The 26,258-nt window shown below is 26.8% G+C and overlaps 2 protein-coding genes across 12 annotated transcripts in view; both read left to right on the top strand.

Moving 5' to 3' along the window:
* LOC114119886 (F-actin-monooxygenase MICAL3) overlaps positions 1-20,766 on the top strand; it is a 33,891-nt gene extending 13,125 nt beyond the window's left edge. Inside the window, exons 2-19 of one of the 11 annotated variants that reach the window (XR_007603728.1) lie at positions 3,542-4,290; positions 5,766-5,912; positions 6,318-6,416; positions 8,779-8,871; positions 9,015-9,086; positions 10,548-10,640; positions 10,708-10,847; positions 10,918-11,015; positions 11,233-11,304; positions 11,996-12,155; positions 12,248-12,500; positions 12,796-13,021; positions 13,117-13,229; positions 13,461-13,643; positions 14,810-15,151; positions 15,326-15,529; positions 15,634-15,755; positions 17,853-18,618. Coding sequence is in view for 10 of the 11 variants with exons in the window: in XM_050199378.1 (XP_050055335.1) it covers positions 3,571-4,290; positions 5,766-5,912; positions 6,318-6,416; positions 8,779-8,871; positions 9,015-9,086; positions 10,548-10,640; positions 10,708-10,847; positions 10,918-11,015; positions 11,233-11,304; positions 11,996-12,155; positions 12,248-12,500; positions 12,796-13,021; positions 13,117-13,229; positions 13,461-13,643; positions 14,810-15,151; positions 15,326-15,529; positions 19,114-19,250; positions 20,264-20,450 (3,339 nt within the window). In the remaining variant the exon portion in view is untranslated. Of the gene's footprint in view, positions 1-3,541; positions 4,291-5,765; positions 5,913-6,317; positions 6,417-8,380; positions 8,486-8,778; positions 8,872-9,014; positions 9,087-10,547; positions 10,641-10,707; positions 10,848-10,917; positions 11,016-11,232; positions 11,305-11,995; positions 12,156-12,247; positions 12,501-12,795; positions 13,022-13,116; positions 13,230-13,460; positions 13,644-14,809; positions 15,152-15,325; positions 15,530-15,633; positions 15,756-17,852; positions 18,619-19,113; positions 19,251-20,263 lie in introns of those variants that run through there. The other 10 variants (XM_050199379.1, XM_050199378.1, XM_050199386.1 and 7 more) reach the window with 10 other exon arrangements.
* Positions 20,767-22,902: 2,136 nt separating this feature from the next.
* On the top strand, positions 22,903-25,537 carry LOC114119904 (methylsterol monooxygenase 1-like). Its single transcript, XM_027981641.2, has 6 exons — positions 22,903-23,140; positions 23,308-23,483; positions 23,577-23,825; positions 24,611-24,794; positions 24,941-25,113; positions 25,225-25,537. The coding sequence occupies exons 1-6, from the start codon at positions 23,101-23,103 to the stop codon at positions 25,399-25,401; spliced, it is 999 nt and encodes a 332-aa protein (XP_027837442.2). The 5' UTR covers positions 22,903-23,100; the 3' UTR covers positions 25,402-25,537.
* Positions 25,538-26,258: the final 721 nt, after the last annotated feature.

The raw sequence follows: 26,258 nt of genomic DNA, 5'->3' as shown, positions 1-26,258 counted from the left end.
TTATATCTCACGCTATTAATTAATTTAATATTTCCCCATTATACTATAGGGCAAATTAGGGAATATTATAACTTATAAAATATGCAATAAGTTTATTAATACTTGTATCTCTAATTGTATATACCTTGTTTTAAATTTAGCTTTATTTATTTTACTAATATTTTAAATCAAGTTTTTAATCTGTAAAACTATTGAAAATAGTTATTTAAGATAACTTAGTAAAATAAATTGTAATTAAAATCATAAATAAGTTTAATAGTATCACTAAAATTAATTACTTTGTTGTATAATACCTAACTAAACTATTCAATATACAGTTTTAGTAATATTAATATTTTCAATAGTACCTACTTATTTTATTTTTAAATGGAATTTAATGTATTTTTATACTTCTACAAGTAAACAATAGTCAATTTGCATGACGTGTGGTTGTAAATGTTTTATAGTATCATTGATCCAGTTCTATAACTACTTATAGAAAAGTCAATGTCTTCTACTTTTAGTTACGCCCATAGATTTTTGTACATAAAATGCTAACTTATTGAATATTTTATTATATACTTAGGTGATTATTATAATTATATATATATATACGCTTGAAATGTTTTTAGGTTGATAATTTTTGGACGTTAAATAAATATGGTGTAAAATGAATCCATACTTTAGATACTTCATAATAAATAATAATACATATTATAGTGTTTATTTTTTATTTCATAAGTTTCTCATACAAGCAGGATACAGATGCCGTTAGTGTAAGGCATTTTCTTAATTTCGATGCAAGATTGTAGATGTTTTATTAAAAAATTTTAAAATTAACCTGTGTTATTTTGTTAAAAAAAAGTTTTAAATGTAGATATTTTGAAAATAATTTTGTTTACTTGTTTATTTTATTTGTTCAAATATTTTCAATGATTGGTTATACGTACTTTTTTTTGCAATTAGAGAAAATACTGTAAATATAAAAATATTTAACTCTTCAAGTATTTTTAGACTAGATTTTCGAGCTTTAATAGTATCTAGATAACTTAATTATTTTTCATGTTATAATTTGTGTGAAGTGAGAATAGTACCTATAATTTTTGTCTTATGGTTTTATGGGGTTCGGTAATTCTTGCCATTTCATTTCATTTATAATTATTGTTACACTCGTGTTATTTTAATAATAAAGCTTCCATATGTCTAGAAACTGGCAATGGACCACGTTATGCATATTTTGCAGGGGTCATTGAACTTTTTTAAAATGTCCTTAATCCTTCAACTTGCTATGGATACAATTTATTGATTATATAATAATACCTACCAATAATATAAAATTATAATAATCTAAAGTTATTATTTTTTTATTAAGTTATGAAATATTTACATTCGTATTATGAATAAAAATTCATTTTAAGCACTATTAGACTTAAAATAGTATTGGAATAGTATTCAATAAATTATTATAATCAGACCATATTATATTGTTTAATAATTAGTGTATTAAATTAAATTTTTAAATTTTCATACTTTTCAATATTTTCAATAATTTGTATTTATAATGTATATTATTATGTTATGTATATTGTATGTATTTAATTATGCATTATTTATGTATTAACCATTATTATTTATTGGTACAATTTATCATTACTAAATTACATAATCATATTAAGAGTGTTAAAAAGTAACTCAAACCTATAGAGTTTACGCTTGCGGAGACTCGTTATAGTTTCTTATATATATAAAAATGTGATCTATATAAATACATGTCACCATTACTAATTTGTTACGGCCAATTAGGTATATTATTTGTATCAAACTAACATTGATAATGGTTTATTATTGTGATCATGTTTTTTTTAAATAGTTAATTGAATTAGATAGGTATTTACATTAAGTATTGAGTGATTGACTACTTAGAAAATTTTCTAAAATTGTAATATTTGGCGTTAGCTTGTCAAGGTGTTAGTAGCGTATTATTGGTTGTATTTCAAAATGGTGTTATCATTAATAAATTTAGTAGAAAAATAGTTCATTTTTGTACAAAATTCTTTTAATTTGTAAAAAGCCGTAAGTAGGTATAGCCCAACTTAACGTGAAAACTAATAATTTAAAAAAGTAATTTAATTTTAATAAATATTTATTTCACATTAAAAATGTAAAAGTTGTAACGCTTAAGTTTATCACCAAAATTGGATTGGACACATGTATAAATAACTAGTGCTGTATAACTGTGTTTTTAGTTTATAAGCTTTGATTGGTTAATTGGCTAATAGTTATTAGTTATTAATTATTATTCATTGCAACATTAACTTCATATAATTTTTTTTTCATAATTTAAATTTACTTATATGGTATATTACTTTTAATTTATATATATATATATAGATATAAATTTAATTTTATAATAGTACCTACGTGTTATTTCCGACTTAACTTTTATAGTAGCTTCTAGTTGAAATTAAAAATACAGTGTAGCTCACCATTCCCACAAAATTACTTTTTATTGTGTACTTTTTTGTTATCAATGATATCTTTAAAACTAGTATAATATGTGATTGTTATAATTTCATTTGCTTACAATTGAAAAATCGTAAAACATATATTATAATATTGTCCAGTGTTTTATTCTTATTACTTTTAATTCCCGTTTTATTGTCAAAGCTTACATTTAACATAAAACAAGAATTGTATGATATGTATTGTCTTATAAGCTTACTATATTGTTAGGTTATTGCACATTTGTTTATACGTAGAACGAAGAGTTTTTTTAATAATTCTGATTGACACTTTCTTTAAAATTAGACACTAACCTTCCTTATTCTTAAGAGTTGTTAAGCCAGTTTTTCAACTTGTCTATATACAGCTGAAGTGATGACTTAAATGCATTATATTGTTCTATATGGTTATAGAGATAACGACAAAAACCAGTTTCCCCTATACCAGGGTTCTGTTAGTTGTAAACCCTCGATGAATAATTTTATACAATATTACTATTTCAAATATGTCACTTTTATGTCAACGACTTTTAGTTGTTAATAGATAAAATGATACAATTTGCATTATGGCTTGTAATAATATTAATAGTAAGGAGTATTTTTGTAGTTTATACCTAGGTATTTTTCATTTTTACTAATCTATTAAAACTACAAACTTATACAATTTAAATTTAATAGTACCTATATTATACAATAATTCGATTATATTTTAATATATCAATCCGTTAATAGTATGAGTAATGAAGGTAATTTGCAGTTGGGTAATTTAAATAGTATAAAATATGAAATAAAATAAAACAATAGTCTTAATGTACCTATTACGGTTGTTATTTCGGGAACATACTAATTGCGTTCGAAATTATTATCAGTAAGTGAGTTGCGTTCCGCAAAAAAAGATTTAAAAAGGGTCATAGTCTATTTGCGTCTCGAAAATATTGATATAGTCGATATCAATATGTTAATACATTTTTTTTTAAACAATAATTACCTTGTGATGGTTAGGTAATTTGAGTATTTCTGAAATATAACTGTATCATTTGAATTATTTTTCCATTTTTCAGAAAAAACGTCAAAACCGTCACCGTTGCATATGGCGGGCGTCAATAACGTAAGTACATATGATAATGCACCAGAACATTCCAATAACATAGTTGAGCAAACTAACAAGGCTGATGATTCAGACGACAAAGACGATTCGTTGCAAAATGTCATTGACAGTGAGCTGTCCAAACGTTTTAACGAAAGTGAAACTCCAGCCAATCGTGTTAAATATAGTGTAGACATAATGCTAACAGCAGAATCAATTCATAGTGACAGTGTTAGACAGTCCAATAACATGGAACATGTAGACCTTAAGTCCTTAAAATCAAACGAATACCAAGTTCAAAAAGACACCAGTGAGCTTTTACTGTTAACAGAAAAACAACATACAGAAGAGACAAGTGATACGGGTCTCGGTTCTGAAATCGTTTTAGAATCGGAACAAGATATTGATAATGATGGTCCATTATCTGATACTATGAGTAGCGGATTCGAAGATGGTATTACGAAGGAGGCTATAGACCAGGATCCTTCTCGTGCAGAATTAGAGGAGCCTCGTGTATTTACTAGACCCCTACCGGTTGACGAGACGGATAATGTAACTGAATTGGTATTTGATACTTGGACTACAGTTGATGAAGTTGTGGGATTAGAAATTAAAAAAAACGAATCAAATGGTTATGAAGAAAATTCGCCCATCGAAATCACTACTGTTAGCCTTAACCAAGATTGTTTTGATATTAATACACCAGCCATAACTAACAATTTTGTGAGTTTTTGTTTGATTAATATTTAATAATTAATACTTTTAAGCTTTAGTATTAGATATAGTTTTGATTATTAACTTAGTTTTAAACTAGCTACAGTTAGATTTACTGTTTTTTTTTTTTTTAAATTAATTCGTATAACACTATACATACTTTTGTGTATGTACCTAATTTAAACATAGGCTATGAAATAAAATGGTTTCATTCTATTCATAATTCATTAGTGTGTGACGACTGACGTGTAATCAACCACAATTCCTACCGATGACATGAACTGTATGCAGTGCTAGTATATTGGTGTTAAATTGTACTTTCAGAGCCTTTTGTGTACCTATACAAAATTCCAAACACATTTTAATATTCTAAATGTTTGAAAAGCATTTAGATAAAAAGATTTTAAAGTATTTATATTTAAAGCGTGTTTGTTTGTATTTATTTCTTAAAATCAATATTAACAAAAAATTATATAAGTTATATTTTAAATTTTTTTATTTTATGTAATTTATCTAGTTTCCTTTTTAAGTTTTAAAGGATATGGCATGTATTTGAAACTATACATTATAATATATGTATTTTATCCTATCAAATACTAGTTCAAACTTAATGTTGTTTATGCACATCGGATACCTATACCGTGAAAAATTGTTCATGAAACCGGAAATATGGTATTGCCAAATATTGTTTCAATTTACGATGTTCTCATGTTTATTTCCTATCTCTTTGTTAGCTGTTTCTAATAAAAATTGCTTTTTATTTTCATAAAATTATATTTAAATGTATACATTAGTAAAAGCCCAATTGCTGCTCAAAAGTTAAGCTGAAGCTTAAAACATATGTTTTTCGGATGTTTACCGCATCTTTTTTATAGTATTTACTTCATTGTTTATGTTCATAGAAATTTCCAGGAATTTACTCAATTTAGATAAAATTATCAGTTTGTTTTGGTCTACATTTTTTTTTTTTAAATATTAATCATTAATTATGAGTAGAATTGGAAATTTATAATTTACTTGAATACTAAAATTAATTTACTTAGATAGGTACTTTACATTTTACTATACAATATTATTTTGTCATAAAAAAATGTTCAAGAAATTTTTCTGCCCGACTGAATATATTATTATGTAGTTATAAGTTCACGTGGTGTGGCGTGCGTTTATAACCACAAAATACTCAATATTTAGTATGAGTTGAAAAAAAATAAAAAATACTAGTCGATTATATCTCATACGTAAACACTAAGTAGGAATTGACCAGAAACATATACGACATGTATTTCAAGTCCATGCATTGCTGTCGGGTTATCGTCACGGTGTTCTTCCCCTATTGTTCATTATACCATTGTACCAGGGGCAACAATTGACTAGAAATTATATTATCTTCTTACAGTAGAAAATTTATGACTGTCTTCTATCCATTTTTGTCTAAAAACGTACAGGAAATAATAGTTGTTTAATGTTTGATTGTGTTTTGGCAGACCGAGGTAGTGTCGGAAACGACAACCGAACGCAAAACAGTGAAGAAAAAGTCGTCTGCTACCGGTGGTGAGGCGTCTACCACGGTTGTCAAAACCAAAAAGACCAAAAAGTCGAAAAAATCAGATGAAAAAGAAAATATATCTGTAGTAAGTTTTTACAAAAATTCTTAGTTTATCCTCTATTATATTTATTTCATCTCCTTTAAAATTATCAATACTATTTCCTTGGTGTTAATCACAATCACGGTTCTTACATCTACAAGGTAACCTAACCACTTTCTTTTTTGAGCTCATATATGTTATTTTAAAGTTTGTTTGTATTGTCTTTAATTAACAATGGGTGAATCATATTTATTTTAAAGTTTGTTTTTAGTTACATTTTGAACGTTTTTTTTTTTTATATTTGACGAGTATAATAATTTTATCCTTTGTTTTGGAATTTTTATTTCTTATTATTTATTTTTTTTCCATATATGCTTTTCCCAGCATCATATCTGCTTGTATCTAGATTTAATAGTGTTAAGTTTTGCCTATTATGTGTGGCTTTTGTAGAATTTAAATGGCCATTTGACAAATGAAATGAAATATAGTCAGTGTGACGATTATATTGTCGAGGAAGATGACTTATCTAACGTATGCGTTCGAGACCTCGTAAGTATTCGAAATTATCTTTTTTCTAATATGTATTTGTTATAAAATATACGAGCCCTTAAATTAATATTTAAATATTATATTATAGTTGTTTCTTGAGTTAAGTCCGTAGATATTTGTTTCTCAATTAGTAATTGTAACAGTACAATGAGATTGTTTTCGTTTACAATAGTCCATTTGGGTGCAAGCATTTACATTGTCCAAGAATTAATTGGATGTTGACCTTGGAGTTTTCATATATTTTCTTTTGTATCTATAGTATTCTGTCGTGAAATTAGTTTTTAAGTAGTAAGTATTAGGTAGATAGATACATCGGTATTAAAGATTCTTGAGTATAATATTTCATTAGAAAATACCGTTCGCATAGGAGACACATTTTAATTTTTTATGTAAAATAGAAGAAGATGCACAAGTTGTACATACTTTTACTTATTATGTGAATACATGCTAACAACGAAAAATGTAACATCTTATTAATTTATCTTAAAATAGTACGAGTACTTGGTGTAAAAATGTTTTAGTAGGTATATTATAAATTATAATGTATAATTGTGAATTAATGGGCCCCCACACGAACATGTTCAGTGGGGCCCATTATCTTTTTGAAGAATAAATAAAAATAAAATAAAATAAAATAAATAAATAAACAATTTGTATATATTTGTTTAAAAAATAGAACTCGTATATTATTATATACCTGTTATTTAAAACGTGGAAGAATATTTTTTTTTTAAATAAAATATAATATCTTACAAATCACATTTTTAATATTATTTGTTATTAAATTTAAAATATCTTTAAAAAAAAAAAAAAAAAAATAATTCTATTTCTCTTACTATAAATATTGTATTTTAATTAGTAATTTGGTTAGATAAACTATTTGGCTCCTTGTTTCATATTATATCTACCTTCATATTAGTTTGCCTTCGTTTAATAATATCTGTGAATCTTAAGTCATTACCTCATATGGTTTGTTCTACTTCTGAGCAAGATTCCTATATTGAGAACGTACTGTGTTGTGTCATCAGCACGTTTAGAATAGTAACGAATGAGTTATAAAATATTAATAATCTTGCTTCGTAATTGTAGTAAATTAAATGAATCAGTCATAATCTCTTCGTTACATACTATAAAAAGTTTTGTTCACTAAATCACGTATAGGTATTTAAAATGTCAATATATAGAAAATAATTTACAGTATAAATATTATTATACAATAATGAAGTATAAATTGTTGCTTCTTAAACATTTTTATTAGATATATTATATTTAAAGTAAATTCTTTATTCGTTGTTTGTATCCCTTCCATAAAATTAATACTATTACACAAGTGTAGGGTACTATTTATAATATCACTTTATGCTTAGTTATTATACACGTCATCAGTGTATGACACATGTTTATTTTCAGTAAAAAAAAATGTTATATTGTTATGACTCGATTTAATTTAAAAAAATATAAAAAACAAAAAAATTAACATAAAAAATATTGAGTTGTAGGGTCGTATATATTGGTTCATTCTATTTCCCATGCTATACTTTTATAAAAACGTTAAACATATGTTGTTCAAAAGGGAAAAATTATATGTTGTCTTAAGCATTCTTTGTTGATTTTATCCAACCGGAAGTTTGAAACGGAAAATTAAATATATAAAAAACACATTGGCCGCACCTTCGGCTGAATTCAATAATTGAGATCACCCCTGCTAACTATATAGTTTGTTTATACTTCATACTTGACGTACTCCTCCCAAAGAACTATAAAACACTAGTGCAATAGTATATTATTAAAATATATATCGTCCTGAATTAGGCTTGTTTTGAGGTTACTTATTTCTTATTTTCTCTTGAAATATAAATGTACGAATAAAAAATAATTGGCTTATAATATTTTTCATTAGCTTAGATAAATATCTGTGAAGTAAACAATTGTTTTATTTAAAGAACATAACATAATGTGTTGACCACATAAACGTTCTAAAATACTTGTTTATTTTATTATAATTAATTATTACATTTCCCATGTATATAATATGAAGATAATAATATAATAAAACAATGAACAACAAGGTAAAATTAGGTTTTTTTATAGCTTGATTATTATTTTTTTTTATATAGAAAATTTAGAGAAATTTATTTTGTTTTAATACTAGTGTATATTATATAATAAAGATTATAAATTATGTATAGTTTCTATAATATAAGTAGTTAAGTTGTATTATAACTGGGTACTAAAAATCAATTAAATTAAATTTATAATTCAGTTGGCACGATGTGTTAACAATTTACGCAATTTAGTTTAAACTTCCGATTTTATGCTTTGTTATGTTTTTACAATTTTATGTTTGTGTATGCTTTGGTAGAAAAAATCTTATTGCGATGAAGCTAATCGAAAGTCTTCCTCCGTTATTATACCAGAGGAGCCTGTACCCGCTTCTATCCCTATAGATGAATTGGTGAGTAAAATCTTATAATATTTTTTCCCTCATTTCATCCTCGAAATAGATAAGTTGCTTTTCATGTATGTATGTGCTTTCATTTTTTTTTTGCATTCATGTGTTTTGTGTATGCGTGTTTATTTGCTATTTGTTTTGTAAAGAAGCGAAATTTTGTTGGTGCCATCAAGAAACAACCATCCGGATGTGAAAACGGAATGATAAACGGTTGTTCGGTAAGCTATAGGTTCTTTAAATTGTTATAACTATTATTAATGTTATACATATTTTACTTTGATTACTAGTTTGGCAGGTAGTTTTTGTTATCTCTATTTAATCAGTAAGGTCAAGGGATGTCATTTTAAAACATCTTTGCATGTAATAGATAGTAGGTACCTATTAATATGGGTCAGGTTTATATTGCTTTGTAGATTGCATGTTATTATTTTCATATTTCTTTTGTAAGCATTTATTTATACCACTAATAATGATAAAACCGTATAAAAAAATATTAGGTTTTTAAAGAATTAATAACAATTAAGTATTTACAAAGTAAGTAAAGTGCTGAAAACCTATGTATAAATCTATGTTACCTTGCTGTTTACAAATGTTCTTATAATCCAGACCAATTAATGGGAATTGACGTGGGTATTGTTGATAAAACCGAGTATATGTATTATGTATATCTTAATAATTATAAATAATAGTAATATTCAATTTTAAATTTAACATGTCATCTATATATTCAGTTTAAAATGAAAAATACTGAAAATATATCGCTACGATTTTGTGATTGTATAATAACGGATTTTATTAGACACTGAATGTAATTTTTCTATGTTATTTTATTATGGAATATTTTTATATGCCGTTATTATAAAATATCTATTTATGTTTTTTTAGTCTGTTAAATGTTTAAATTTAAACTGTTTGCTGAGTTGTATAATCAGATTATGTTGACTTAAGTATACATTATACCTATTTGACGTTTGGTTGGATGCGTTCAGTTTCGATCTTTTGAACTTCAGTTTAGCTGTATTTGTCAAATATTTAATGGATGAGAGTGAGCTGGAAAAAGTTCAAAATGTTATTTACAGTCAGCAATGATTATTATAAATTTTTTTTTTAAATTATAACTATAAATAATATTTAAATAAATATTGTAATTGCTTACGATAATACGATAATTTATTTTTTAATCTAAATTATAATAATATAGCAGTTAAAAATGTAATATAATTAAATAGAAGTAATAGAACTTACATTTTTTCAAATTATCAACTAAAGAATATTATTAGTGTTAATACTTCATTGATCTTATTTACTTTGCTTTTATTTATGTGTATATTATTCATTTATAAAATATGTCTTAACAGCATTTTATTAAATAGGTTAAGCGGTATAAGTCACATTTTCCTATATCTTATAAATATCGAAATATTGAATAAGAACTTACGAAGTTCTCTCATTATTTCTGATTTATAATATCCTTGATTCTATATTGCAGAATTCAAAAAAATGTATATAATATTTTAACATTATTTTTATTTTTTAAATTTATATTAATTCTTATATAATTAGGTACAGTAAATATCTGTAAAAGGGTTATGGTATTTTGCGGTCTTTCTTCATAAATGATATTTTGTGTTTAATTTACATATATACGATTAATATAAAAACAGCAATTTTGTTTTTAGAAATCAAGTTTTGGGAAATTTGATCAGTTGGAAAAAAAAATTATCCTTCAACAGAGATCTCCTACAGAATCTGAAAAAATCGACTCTAAACAAGTATTTATTCAAACCTAAAATACATATAATATATTTGAAATACTAATTTCATTTTATTAATTTTTAGAATGGTGTTATACGTCCCGAAGTTAATTCTGTATGTAAATCATGTGAGAAGACTGTGTATGCTATGGAACAAATAAAAGCGGAACGCCAGGTTTGGCACAAGAACTGTTTTCGGTGTACAACATGCAATAAACAGCTAACGTAAACTTAAGTTTTTAATTATATTTTATTAATTTAAGAAGAGTAAATAATTTAGGGCCTTTCATTTTAGACTCGATATTTATAGTAGCCACGAAGGTATATTGTACTGTAAACCGCATTTCAAGGAGTTATTTAAGCCTAAAGTAGTAGTAGAAGACGAAGAACCAAGTAAGTTGTTAATATACTTTTATATTTATTCAAAATAAATAGGTGGTTCGATATTATGCTATCGATGCATATATATTAAAATTAGAATAATTTTCATTGAATAACAATACTTTAAAATATATTATATAAGATTTTTCCCGTGCAAATCCAATTTGTAAATAATAACAACTACTTGTATTATTTTTTTTACAAAATATTTGAACTGCTATCATCATAGTTAGACGCAAGAAACCAGAAATGATAATACGTGAAAATCAGCCCTTGGAATTACCACCAGACGTGGTTAGAGGTATATAATTGGCCAGTATAAAGTATTATAAAGTCTAAACCCATCATAATATGTGTGGTGTGTGTTGTCTTTATATGGTTTCTCGTATTTGTTTCTGTTTGGTTTTTTTAGATTTTAAAATTCCCCTAATATTTAGTTGGTCCCGAGGTTTACAATACATTTAGATTACGTTTTAACGTTAAAAAAATAATGATTTTTACTAACTTTAATACCCTAGTCATCAAATTTATGTAAATAATACTGTTATGTATCGCTTATTTTTTAATGTGATCATTCTATATCAGGAAAAGTCGTATTACATATTTTGTTTTAACAACTCGTAACTACATTTAGACTGTATATTTTTATTTTTTTAATTGCTGTTTCTTAATAAAACAGTATCAACTTTTGATTTTAGAATAACGATCTATGCGTAATTTTTAAACTATTCTGAGAACGTTGTACATTTATACACCGTAATAATGTACCCCGATACCATAATATCTTCGTTTTTTTATCAAGTTGTACATAAAAAACGTAAAAGAATATATACAGATACTTTCCAAGATATAGACTGATTCAATAAAAAATATGATAATGTATATGTTATAAAAATCAATTTGTTTCCAATTTGTTATCCATCTTGAGTTGAAAAATAAAATAATTTACTATAGTTTTTAAAGATGTAGTAATAAATATTTTATACTTATAGCAAGTGATAAACCGGATTTGGGCTTAGAAGAATTGAGTTCTTTAAACGTGAAATCCCGTTTTCAAGCTTTTGAAAATGCTACCACCAATGGTAACAGCCATATGGAAAAATCTCCAGTCAGTGTTAAACGTTCACCAAGTATATTGAGTAAATTAGCTAAGTATGTTTTTTTTTCTATAATACCTCTTAACTAATAATGAATTTGTTTCTCATATGTTAATTAAAATCAATTATTTTCTTTTAAAATAATAGATTTCAATCTAAAGGAATGGATGTAGGAGTTTCCAATGAAGATCTGAATGGCGCATTCTTTGAGCCTTCGTCAAGCAGTGACAGCGAAGATGAAGATCCTGGAAATGATGTGTTGAAAAATAGTATTTCTAAAGAAAAACCAATGAGTTTTGACAAAATGGAGTCTGTTAAACGTAACTGGGAAATGCGCCGAGAAGAAATGAAAGAGGAACATAAACAAGAAATACAAAACATTAGGTCTAAATTATTTGCGGTTAGTCAAAGAAAATTCAATATAAAAAAAATATGTATTATATTATACAATATTCATTGTGTGTTCTATTATTGATTTTACGATAGTTTTAACTGTCTTTAGAACTGATAACCCTAAATAATTGATTGAATGGGTCTAATAATTCATTACCAAAAAAAAAAAAAAAATACTATACTATACTTTTATTTGATATTAGTTTGGGCATTACCTATATATATTTTAGAAATTAGAGTGGAATATTTTTGTTTTCATTCTTATTATTAATTAAAAAAAAAAATACTATATTTAATTTTAGGGTAAACAAGGAAAAATGAAACAAATGTATGAACAAGCTGTGGCTGAAAGTGAACGTACTGGTATTAAAAGAGATATAAATATTAACAAATCTGACAAAGCCAAAGTAATTAAAGAAAAGTTTGAAAGGGGTGAAATAATAAATGCTGAAAATAGTGATGTTGATGAAAACAATGTTAATGGTTCAGTAAATGACGATGAAGATGAAATGAGTGTTTTTGAAGCTGGTATATTATATATATATATATTTATATTATTTTTTGTTTTTAAAATATGTATAATAATAAATATAATAATAAATAATAATAATTAATTTTTTTAGGAATCTCCAAAAAGTCTCGAAGTTTGTTCATGGAATTGGATGCTAATGCTGTAAAGACTAAACAAGCTGCACCAATTGTGAATACTAAAAAAGAGTATATTCCTATGAAAAAGGTATAAATAGTTCAATATTTATTAGTAATTATATTTTAGATAATTTTAGCGAGACTAGTTATTAATACTTAGTATCTTAATCATAATACTATACTCTTTATTTGCATTGTACCTACATTTTATTTATTTTTATTTAATTTATACTATAATATCCCCACTAGTGTTTCTTTTTGATACTATTATGATTATTAAATTCCATTTTATATATGTGAATATGTGTACAAATGATAGGTTACACCGGTATACAATCGTCAAGTGTCTGATGATGTGGTCAAATGCAGTGACCGCATCGAGGACGTTTCAGTGGAAACAGCTGAAGTTTCTTCAAAGTTTAAATTTTTTGAAACATACAAGCCTCCTGCTGTCATTAAGAAACAGTTCCGAATTACACCCCCACGAGAAGGCCAAATTAAGGTTTTCTATCTGAAATTATTGATTATCCTAACTATTCCTAACTAAGCCACTAATCATTTTATTAATTTTCTTATGTAATGTTATACTTACTGTATATTTATGATTTTGTATTTTTTTGTTTTGTTTTGTTTTAATTTGGTTCATTTTTTTGACAATATTAGAGAATTAAAATAATAATTGTGGTTTTCTTGTTTATTGTGTTCAGCTAAAGCATAATTACTAATAATTAATAACCGTTTGTTTCAAAAAATTATTTTTTAATCAGTTATTTTTTTATGAGTTTCAAAAATGCATTAAAAACTTTGTGAACTTCTTAATTAAATTACTGTAATTAATTCAAAGATGATAGTCAATTGAAAATTAATAAATTATTCATACTATAAAGAAAACTAATAATTAATATTTTTTATTTCATTTTATACTTATTTTAAGATTATCAGCCCTGTTTGTAGTATATTAAGATTTAACCTGTACAATTAGTACACTTGCCGTGGAATAAGATTGTACCTCTTTGCGCCTGTGCCGGGCCTGTTTTTGTCCGCCACTCAGGTACTCTTATTTTATGACGAGTATAGTTATGACTATAATTTACAATAATATATTAGTAAATTAACTCTAATATTCTTAAATTTAAACTCTTTTTTGTAAATATAAAAATAAGAGACCATGATACATAGTTTCATATATATTAATAATAACAATAATAATTACATATTTATTATTATTCATCTAAATTGTATATTCTTTTTGAATAATATACATTTATTTACTAAATTTCAAATTCAAAAACAAAAACTATATTGTATTATAGTTTTCAGTTGTATTTATAATTCATATTGATAACAATTGATGAATAAATATTAAGTTTTTATTTGAGTCATAGTCTCTATTTAAGTAGAATACTTTTTATATTAAAACATATTGACACCTTGATCAATTGGCTATTATACATTTTATTGGTGTAACGTTATTTTAACATAATATATATTATTATTTAGAGGTAATTGTTTAATACTTCCCAAATCATAGAATTCATTTTATTAATACCAAATTTAAAGCTTTAAAATGCTGGTTTTAAATATATATTATCCTTAATACAAATCATCATGTATTTCATATCAATTATATCATTAAAATATTAACTTGTTAAAATTTTTTTTAATTAGGGAGAATCTCCAGAACGTGATATTTACCGCGATCCTAATGTAGTACGCAGTGAAGACCCAATTGATGAGACAGCAGAACTAGTCAAAAGTAATACTACTGCTAAGATGTTGTCCTTATTTAGACAAATGGAAGTTGCCAGACCAGCTGTACCTGAAGGTCTCAAACCACTTAAACGCTTTACTCCTCCACCACCAGACCTTAAAGAATCGGAAACAGAATCGGAGTCTGATGACGATGTGAGTGGTGAAGATGACAGTGATGAAGAAGAGTCTTCGAGTAGTGAAACCAATGGTGATGTTGTAAAATCATCTCTAAAGGTTGAAGATGAATTTTTGAAAAATGTAAGATTATATTTTCTATTTGTTTTCTATTTTATTAATGATTTATAAATAAACTAGAAATATAGTGTTACCAATGTTTTTTCTATTGATTTTGATAATTTTAAAATACTAATAATAATAAAATGTTTGATTGTTTAATATTTAATGTATATAATTAAAATCATCAAATTTCAGTCTCAAAGTGCAGTAATGGCCAAGTCATTAAAAGATAAGTTTGAACATTGGGAACCTGACAAGCATTCTATGAATAATGCTGTTACAATGCTTGATTCTGAACAAGAAAGCATTGAATCAACTAAATCTTTACGTGCTCGTTTTGAATCTCTGAAAGGTGACCGTCCAGCTGATAAGCCAAAACCGAAAGTTAACAGATTCGTGGTAAATAATTCTGAAAGTATTAGTTACAGTATATACGCTTTTGATTAATCTCCTTCTTCCGTTTGGCCTGTCTGTTTTTTCTTCTTGTTTTTTTGTTTTTGTAGGCCAATGCTAATATGTCGACAGTCGGACGAAAAAAAGACATTTATTGGGACTTTTTTTACTAACGTCTGACATGGTGACATAGACACAAAAATTATTATTCTTAATCGATTCATTTTATTAGGTAAATGACACGAAAGTTTCTGGATTATTGGAAATCCAGTTTATGTGGTAAATGTTTGTTAGTTCGATTTATGTGTAATTCATTAACCTAAACAAAGAGGAAAAGATATTTATACTTAACTCTTTTAAAAAAAAAATATTTGTTGACATTTACCAGTTTGATTATCCTTAATACTACGTATACAATATACATGTTTGTAATTTCGAAAAATTTATATGTTGTATGTTTGTCAATTTTATGTGTTTGTGAAGGAATCGTTGTAACGGCTAATAAGTTATCGGGACTTCTATACTTAGTGTTGATGAAAGTCTTATAATTCATTCAAATGCAATTAAATTATTTTGAAGCATTTTTAGCAAAATAAGTAAAATTTAACTATTTACTTTTAGTTCCTTGATTTGAATACAAATGCAAATGCAAAAAAATTAAAATGTTACCATTTATATTTAATTACATAATTATTGTATTTATATAAATTACTTAATTTGTTTGTTAAATTGTAACTATTATTTGAATGAGTACCGTGATACTATCAATTTATTAGTATTTTATAATACTTTTTTATTATTTATTTGGCACTCACAATAATATTCACAAAATAGAAGAAAGAGAGTGGATACCTATCAAATCAATAAGACTGAAAATTAAAAATGATATAATTTGCATTTTTATTTTCAATCAAGGAATTTATTTGGATTCTAAGTTTAGTATTGTTCAAGTTTATACTGATACAATATTATAAAAATGCTTATAGTAATTATTTATGCAAATTATTAAATAACAATAATATTGTCTCTGAAAATTACGTTTTCTGTGATATAAATTTGCTAATATCTATCGGAAAAATAAATTTTATTTTATTTTTACGTTATGCCAGAGCGAAATAGTTTAAAATAGTGTATAATGCATTGAATATTGATGGATATGGTCGATATGGATTCATGAATTATGTTCTATATATCCAATTAATAGAAATGAATTTTTAATGAATAATTTAATTATTAGTTTATTACTAAGTGTATAATACCATAAAGGGTATGTGTGTAAAAAGTTCAAAGTTAACAGTGTATATATTATCTACTTAGTAAAATTAATTACCTTTTTGATAATTTAGTTCAGTGGTTATCACAGAAAGCGAAGTACATATAACGTTCAGTTTTTTTTTAACTAATTATTATTTGACATGTTTGTTGTGTTTATTTAAAATAAAATAAATTAAATCTAAAAGAAAAGACATAAACTTACTCGATTAACGTCGTGCGCCTGTTGTGAAAAATCGCGTTTAACATCATAGTCATTTTTAATTTAAAATATATTTACCTACCGTTTGTTGTGATTGGAATATTAATAATAATAATACAATGCTTATACTGTCAATTACTGTAATATAATTTAATATCCATTAACAACGAGTTCATAAAACGTGTGCGAATGTATTAGTAGATTCGTATAGTAACGAGGTGAGTTTTTTTAACATTTTTTTTTTTTTTTTAATATTATTTTTTATTTTTTATTTTTAAATAATAATCAAATCTAATTTTCAGCTTAATAACAACGTGTAACGGAGACGCGGTGAAACATTTTTTTTTTTTATGTACTGTTGTACTGTTATTAATTATTATACGTTTGATGGTGGTGGGTGAACCGGAAGTTCAAAGTACGCAGTATACGATATTATATATTATAACAAGAGAATTGGTGATTTGTCGTTTTTTAATGGATTATCAATTCGGATACGTAGGCGTAAAAGATAATTTTTTGCCGCTATCTTGAACACGACTTTACTAAATATGTATTTGTTTTTGTTTTCGTGAAAAACATAACATAATACTATAATACAATATTACGCTATTTTTTATTCTAACAATATAATATACGTTATTTAAAACTTATAATGTTTGACTTCCAACGAACCGTATGTCGGTCGTCGTAATATTTTAAGTACCTAGTCGAGTATATTATTATTATACATTTGACGAAAATACAATCTATACAGTATTACTACGTCATAATAATAGTTATTTAATATTTAATAAACAATGCATACATTTATTATTTATTTATTTTGTTCTGTTTTTTTTTTTTTTTTTGTTACAGTAATAACTGAAGCTCCGTACACCCCATGGACTTCGTTAGTGTACATACAAATATAAATTAAAATTTTACTTGAAACTACATATACGTATCTAACATAAATATTATTTGTTTGGATTTAATTTTATACTCTTCTTCTAAAAACAATAACATAAGCACGCAATCAAAAATATTGTATTATCGATTTGAAAATAAGTTACTTAGTAAAAAAAATTCACACGATGCTTTGTTCAATTTTATAATTAATTTTTGTTTTAAAGTGATACTCGAATACACTTTTTAAATTCATATTCGGTATCACATTTTTGTTATGTTTACAATTTATTATAAGTTTATCCTATCGCAGGATTATGAATTTATTTAAAGTCTAGTATACAATTTAATGTTTTTTTTTCATATAGATCTATCTTCAATCGTCTTTTTAATTTTGTATAAATTACATTCTCCCTTGTCAACATTTTACAGATAAGTGAGACGTAAATAGTAATGATTTTTCCTTTTTTAAGTATTAGAACAAACGAAAATAAAATATTGATAATCACTAATATTATTCAGTGATTGAATTTTAAATTTTAGAAGGAGAACATAATTTATTATTATCGTTATACTTGTGAGATTTTTTTAGTTTTAAATACATGAATATATGAATATAATTATTGTTTTTAAATGTAATATTTACTATATAATATAAATTATGATTGTGATTTGAATTATACACCTATTAATAAAAATTTTATCAATATACGTTGTCATTGTGCAGTGTTTACAATTTTTACAGTATTTTTTTTTTTATATATATTCTATAGTATATTTTGTTTTCTTCTACGTCGTCGTGGGTGATACGGCGGTGCCAACGTCATACGTCAGCGGAAGACGACACGAGATTTTCCGCACCGACTATCCGGTTAAAACCTGAACTAAACTCGTGTGTAGTTCGTCTTTTGAAACACTTACGTATTGCCTAAGTAGTGTTCTGGGTATTTATCTTACACACGTACACACACATTTAGATATGCTGTCGAGTATATTATTATTATTATTATGTGATAACTTATTGGCCATTCCTCGTATCATATTTTTTCTTTCGGTTTAATATATTTATATAATTATATACCTACTGATATATCTTATATTTTAATATTTATATATTTATATCTTGATGTTGTTCTCTTATTATACACTTGCTGTTCGTTGTAAATCGTAATATATTTGTATGCTTTTGCTGAGTATGATTAAAATCTGTTTTATATGTTTGCCGTTTTAGCAAGATCCCGATAGCCACGCAACCGCGCTGTGCGAATCATGCGAGAAGAAAGTCTATCCTCTGGAAAAGGTCGAAATCGAAGGCAGGCCGTTCCACCGTTCATGCTTTAGGTGCACGCAATGTCAGTGCGTTTTGAGGTGGGTGAAATGTTTTTCATAATATACCTACTTGGTTCATACTCAAATACTGTCACACACATTACCCATGATCTTATATTTTTCCATTTACCTACACAGATTGTATTAACGTATTTTAAAATCAAAAACTATCGTATTTCGGCATAACAGCTCTAGACTAGAAGTAAAGGTCTAGTCTGTGGTATGGTAGCCGTGTCTAGACATTTATGACTGAGGAGGCAGAAAGTAGATGTATACAAATTAGAAATCTCTATAGAGATGTGTATATGTCTATAGGCTTATTTTGCTTCACTGCAGTATCTATAGGTTAATTGGTCTTTAGAGTGTTCTAGATAGGAGGTATAGCTAACATTTAGTACCTCATTTGTATAGAGATGCCCATGGTCCTTAAACCATATTACCGCACAATTTTTTTTTTCGTTTCTGATTGTAAATAACGAAGTAATTAATAATAATAATAATAATACTTATTAATTTTAATTGGCTTCGATTTTAACTTTTAAATCACTCATAATTATTTCATTTTAAATCCTTGCGTTATGTGTACTAATGTACACACACACACACATTTATATAATATATTATGTATAACCAGTTCTATTTTTATAGTATATCAAATTAAAAGTATCCATACATTTTTTTCCCGAAAAATTGTCAATTATTTATTTAATCATTGTGCTTCAATTTTATTTTTACTGAATAATGAATCTTAAAAATCTTAGTGGCAGCTTTAATTTATGTTTAGAAAACAAACCAATAGTGTACCTACTACCTATACAAATAGTGTAAGAACCAAAAATTATCTTTTCATGTAGGTAATTATGTATTTTAAATTACAGCATCAAATTAAAATATTGAAATAACAGTTTTTTTCTATTGCTATCTATATGTATAACTGTACGATTTTAAGAGAGTATAAAATGCTGAAATACAAGTTCATTATACTTACAAATCATTGTCGTTTTAATTTAAATTTTTTGTCTTATTTATATATATTTTTTATGTGCCTATAGAATGGACACGTTCACATGGAATAAAAACCGTCTGTATTGTCTACCACATTTCAAGCGGCTGTTCATATCCAAAGGAAATTACGACGAAGGATTCGGCGATGATCAACACAAAAAGAAATGGGAAAACGGACATATGCAACAGGCCCTCCAAGTTGCCGCTGTCACCGCCGACACGGCAACTAATTAATGTATTATTATATTAGACAAAGAGAGAAAATTAAATTATATTTATATAAAAAAAAAGAGTTAACAGTTTAATACCAATGAAAAAAAAATGTGATCTTATAAAATATTTAATTTATATTTCTATATTTATATGAAAAAATTAAATTTAAATTATTTCTACAATATTTGTGTACTTAACGCCAGAATTTATTTATATTATTTATATTGGTAAACATTACCGAAGTAATTATTTTTATTTATTATATTAATATTTTTTTATTTGTATAAGCATTGTAAATGACATATTATATTGAAATAATAAAAAAAATAATCATTCATTTGTAGATACTAAATATTTTTGAATAGGTAATTCATAAGTTATTTGTTAGCTAATTAGATGATTTTTTTCTTTTGATAACCCTATATTTGATTTTTACATATGTTGCACATACCCATTTATAATAAATAATTCTTCGATTTTTATATAAATATATAAATGCATATTCTACTACACTTAACTTAAAAATAATTTTGACTAAGTATGCCAATGTCTCTAATGTGCATTTATTTTTTTTATTTAAGTATGATTAAATAGGTTGCATAATATTTTAGGATAATAGCATACAAGTTGTGTTTTATAAAAATTTTAAAAATATTAAATTAAATACTTACTTTGAGCTTTGCTAAAAATATTACAAAATTATGTAGGCCTATAATATGATATTTCAATATTTTTTTAAATGTATAGTATCAATATTTCGATACTTTTCACTTCAGGAATATTAATGTAATAATACTCTTATTACGATTAATTATTACAGGGTTAAATCTGAAATTATTATATCAGATGTATAATTGGGTAAAATGATATGATTCTTCTATTAGATAAACTTCCGGTATCCGGTGTATAAATTAGTACAAATGATTGCGGAAAATCTAAGTTTTTATTAACATTTATTTACAAGAAACATCATATTATGTTCTTATTATTATTAAAGAGTAATGACAGAATAAATTTATTCAAATCTTATATTTTATTATAATACAGTAGGTAGTTGTACCTCGGTCTTTAAAATCTCCAACATTGCTTGTGACCTTAGTGTTTTAAAAAAATAAAAGATTTGCTTATTAAAAAAAAAAAAAAAAAAAAATCGCAAATGAATTAATTTATATGATGTTTAAATTTTTATAATTAAAGTGTAATTTGTAATAGGTACTCATTCAAACGTATTTTTTTAGACGTTTTGTGATATCGCAGAAATACCTCATCAAAAACTAGTATGCATTTGAGATACTGCTTCACCAAAAAATATTTGGATTTATATTTAGGTTTAGATTATAATATGTCTATTATATCTGTCTATATCACGTGCTTCTCAATTTTTTTTTATCATGGGGTCCACTAAATTTAATGTAAAATAATCTAGCCTCCCTCCCTAAGTTCTAGAATTGTTTTTTTTTATTCAAATTGTTATTATAATAACCTAAAAAAACAAAAGTCTATAGATCCATAGCCAGACAACAGATGCCAAATTCACTAATTAATTGTATCATTGATATTATGTCTAGCTATCGTGGAAAATATGTCTTTTTAATTTCTTAACATGGGTACGTTTACGAATACCTACACTATTTATTGGAATAGAAAACGTTTCGATGTTCTGATCGGTAGTTATATAAGTACTCAAAACTCGAGTAGTGTTATGAATTTGTGATAATTGAAATATGTACCTATTAACTATTAACGTATAGTTATCTTGTAAGTCAATTGTTATGTTATCAAATCCCTTACTACCAATATTGTTATTTAGCTGAGATTTATAATTATTATCAACTTTTCATTATATTTTCAACACAAAGTACAATTGTTTTTTAATTAGGTATCTAGATAAGAAAAAATGCAAACAAATTACTATTAGTCATCTATAGACTTTAGATAATGCGAGCACTACTTACTTATACAAAGAAAAGTATAAGGTATCTACCTCATATTATAGTCATACTTTTGATTTTTTTTAACTATAAATTAACCACATTTCAAATACTTAATATCATTAATTGAGTATTTTTAACAGTGTTATTGATCAGTGATAATCTACGTATTTGGATTTTCATGACGTGGACAAATTTGCTAATGGGAAATGATCGATTTCGACTTAACCGGTTGTGACTACTTTGTACATAATATAGTGGTAAAAATGTTAGAAATAGTTACGTACAATCTCTAACTTGCATTTCGTTATGTCTACGAATTAAAATCTGAGAGTGCATACCTACGATAATTTTTTTTTATGTAGTGCTCTCGAATATTTTATAATCTATTATAATTGAAATAACATTATAAATAGACGATCATATGGTGGTTATCATTTAAATACATACTCTTCGCAAGAGACTATTATAGTAGGGACTTTGGAATGTGTGTTTTGTTTTTTAGATAACCACTGAATTAAAGACACGCGAGTGTGTACAAAACGTTCGTTTTATCCTAGGTAGTAGGTACTCGATAAAAAATTAAAAAAAAAAATACCTGATAACTTGTAATTACAATAACGACTCAGGTACTATAGTGCTTCTACGCTAATAGTATTATATTGTATCACACTGTAACGCTACGACGAGAATATTTTTTCTTACGGCCGTTCCAGTGCAGTTTGCAACCATCCGCCGACATGATCGTTTTGGCGCTGATCGCCGCCGCCTTCATGAACGGTAACCACTTTCCGAATGATTAATATTGTTCGGTGTCATATTGTGTGACTATTAATACAATTTTTTTTCTTCATGAAATCTATCGGGCGCATTCGCATTTCTTTCCAAATTCCGTCGTTCACGTGGCGTGTGTGAACTCGAAACGATCGTATAACTATACATCGCAGGCGATTGGCTGACGGTGGTGGCGCACACGCAAAAGTACTTCGACGAAGGACATCAACAGTTGCACTACCGACCACAGCTGTCGTGCACTTCGTTTTACGATGAATTCAAAGTGCAAGTATTCTGGGCCATGGCCATCGGATACGGTATATACTTTGGCTTTTGCGGGTACTTAGAAGTGAGCGTTATCGTTGTTCTTTTCCGCGTGTGATGCGCATTTTCAACAGTACGATTGTTATTCTTTATTGGTTTCCGTGACTTTCCGTTGCAGTGGAAATACTATGTGAAGAAACGCGGCAAGGAGGCACAGTGGAAATGTCAACCGAATCGTCACCTGCCCAGACACCTGTTCTGGGATCAGATAAAATGGGGCTGTATAGGTCTGGTGGTGACGAACGCGGTGTCCGCGGCGGTAGCTACACACGTCAAGTGCGGTGGTTTCAGTAAAGTTTACATTGCATTCGGCCAGTATCCGTGGTGGTGGTGGATACTCCAGTGGCCAGTGATATTCTTTCAGCAGGTCGGTTGCAAATAATATTGAAATATTAACGCAATATCTGGAATCCGTTGATGGTGCTTAATGGAAGGCTCCCCATCAGTGGCGGATTTAAGGAGTGGTGGGCCAGAGGGGCCTGGGCCCCCCTATGACCCATAAGATGTGATATTTTAAAGTACCATTATACTAATATAAGTGTTTTTATAAAAATATGTTCTAATGAAAAAAAATATTGCCCCCCCCCCAAAAAAAAACAAAATCCTAGGTCCGCCACTGCTCCTCATAGGAGTTAGGCGTTACTATAGAGAGTGCGTGCGCGGCGAATAAATATTTTTATTTCGGACTTAAGAATTATTAGTTGTGTTTCATTTTTAAGCTGTGTGCTTATTTTTTCTGTCTATCAGAGTATCTATATGATTCATATACGCTTTAGGTATGTCACTGCACTATCGCAGTGCTCGTGTTTTGTTCACATTTTCTAGTGGATCGTAAAGTTGTGTAAGTTTTTATATTATCGTATTCGTTTAAATTTTATTTTTATTTTTACTACTTGCATTTAATTTTTATAAGCATTTTATGTAATGTATATAATTATTACAATAAAACAGCTATGAGAAATATTCGCATATAAAACGATATAAATATATATTAAGTTAAATTATTCTTATTATTCGTATTTATATACGCCAATTCAAATGTTATAATAATTATGGGATTTGCTACGATGCTAATGTACCATGTAGATAGTCAGCTATTAAATTCGGTAGTATGTGATTACATGTGTCTAAAATGCTCGATTATCCGTTTAGGATTACGTGACTTATTGGATTCACCGGTCCTTTCATTCAAAGTTTTTGTTCAAACACTTTCACAGCGTCCACCATAGGTACTTTCAGCCTACTCCGTGGTCGGTGACCGCCATACATCCGGTGGAATTGATTGTCGTGCAACTGGCCATGGTCACGCCAATATTTATTTATCCCGTGCATTGGTGTGAGTATATAGGTACTCGAAGTACGACTTTTGCACTTAAAATGTACTGCGGTCGTACTTCGATCATATTTCTTCTCGGGGACCGTGGTCCTATAAAACCGCGTGACTCCTTCCGAATTAAATTAATTTCCATTTTTCTATCACAGTTCCGTTTTATGCATTGGCTCTTTACACGTACTATCACGGAATCGTGCAACACTCTGGAGTTGCTCTCAAGGCCCAATGGTGGCAGCCCTGGCAACCGGATTGCATGTTCCACGACAACCACCATCAGTACTGTCACGTCAATTATGGATTTAATTGTTTTATGTGGGATAAGGTCGGGGAAATTTCTAAGATAAATAAAAAAGATATTGCATATATAAGAAGAGACTATAGTTGCGAAAAATCAGTCACCACGTTTTCCTCGTTTCGGTTTTTGTTTTTTTAGATCCACGGATCCATGAGAAAGATCGATCGTTGTTACAGCGAGCACACGGATTCTTGGGGTTCCGGTCGACCATTGGCGGACTTGTCAAGCAAAGAACGGTACCGAGAAATCCAGGAGAGGATCGCCGAAAATCCAATAGCTTACCGCGAACAATTTAACCCGTACTTGTTGCAATAACACATCGATGGCGACATCTAAAAATAAGTAATAACTGTAAAGACTTGCACGATTTTTGGATATGATTTGAGTTGACCTCTCATCTTTGTATGTATGTATAATGTATTAATGTAAATATATACAGACTAGAAAAATATTTAATTTCTATATTACGTGACTTATTGTGACTTGTATTATTTAATAAACTCAGTATCACTGATAAATAATTAACAATTTATTAAAACTGTAAGTAGTTTTATATTTTGTTTCATTGACTAAGCAATATTTAACATAATAATAAGTGAATTAGAATTTAGAATATTATTAAAAAAATCACTAGAGAATGAATCTATGAAGAGTGCTGTACGTATTTTGTATTCTACTTAATATATACTTACATGTTTTCTCCTTGTTTAAGAAGAATAGATTTTGTTCGTGTTTCTACTAAATTATGCCTACAATTAAGGTATATTTTAGGTTTTAATACTCTGATGTAGTTTATAATCATTTTTATATTATTCAAACCTTGCCTCCTTTCAAATTATATCGTTTTTTTAAAAGGTGCTAGGTATTGTATTAAATGAGGCTCCGAAAATTGATCATTAATATTGGAATGTAAATTATATAAAATGTTTTAATAGTACCTAGTACCTACCTACTTTTTTATTATATCAATGAAACTATATTTTCAATATTATCTATTAAATTTATATACGTTTAATTAATAATATTATATGATTAAATTTAATCTGTTGCTTAGTATAAAGTTATAAAGTTAGTTATTTGAAAAAAATACTTAACTTTGAAGTACCTTTTTAACTTTTATAAAAAGTTAAATACATTGATTATATAATATAGAATAGGATAATTAATGATGT

Source organism: Aphis gossypii, chromosome 2, assembly GCF_020184175.1.
Source record: "Aphis gossypii isolate Hap1 chromosome 2, ASM2018417v2, whole genome shotgun sequence".
Taxonomy (NCBI): Eukaryota; Metazoa; Arthropoda; class Insecta; order Hemiptera; family Aphididae; genus Aphis; species Aphis gossypii.
The sequence above is the reverse complement of the archived record's forward strand: the minus strand, read 5'-3'. Positions and strand labels throughout refer to the sequence as shown.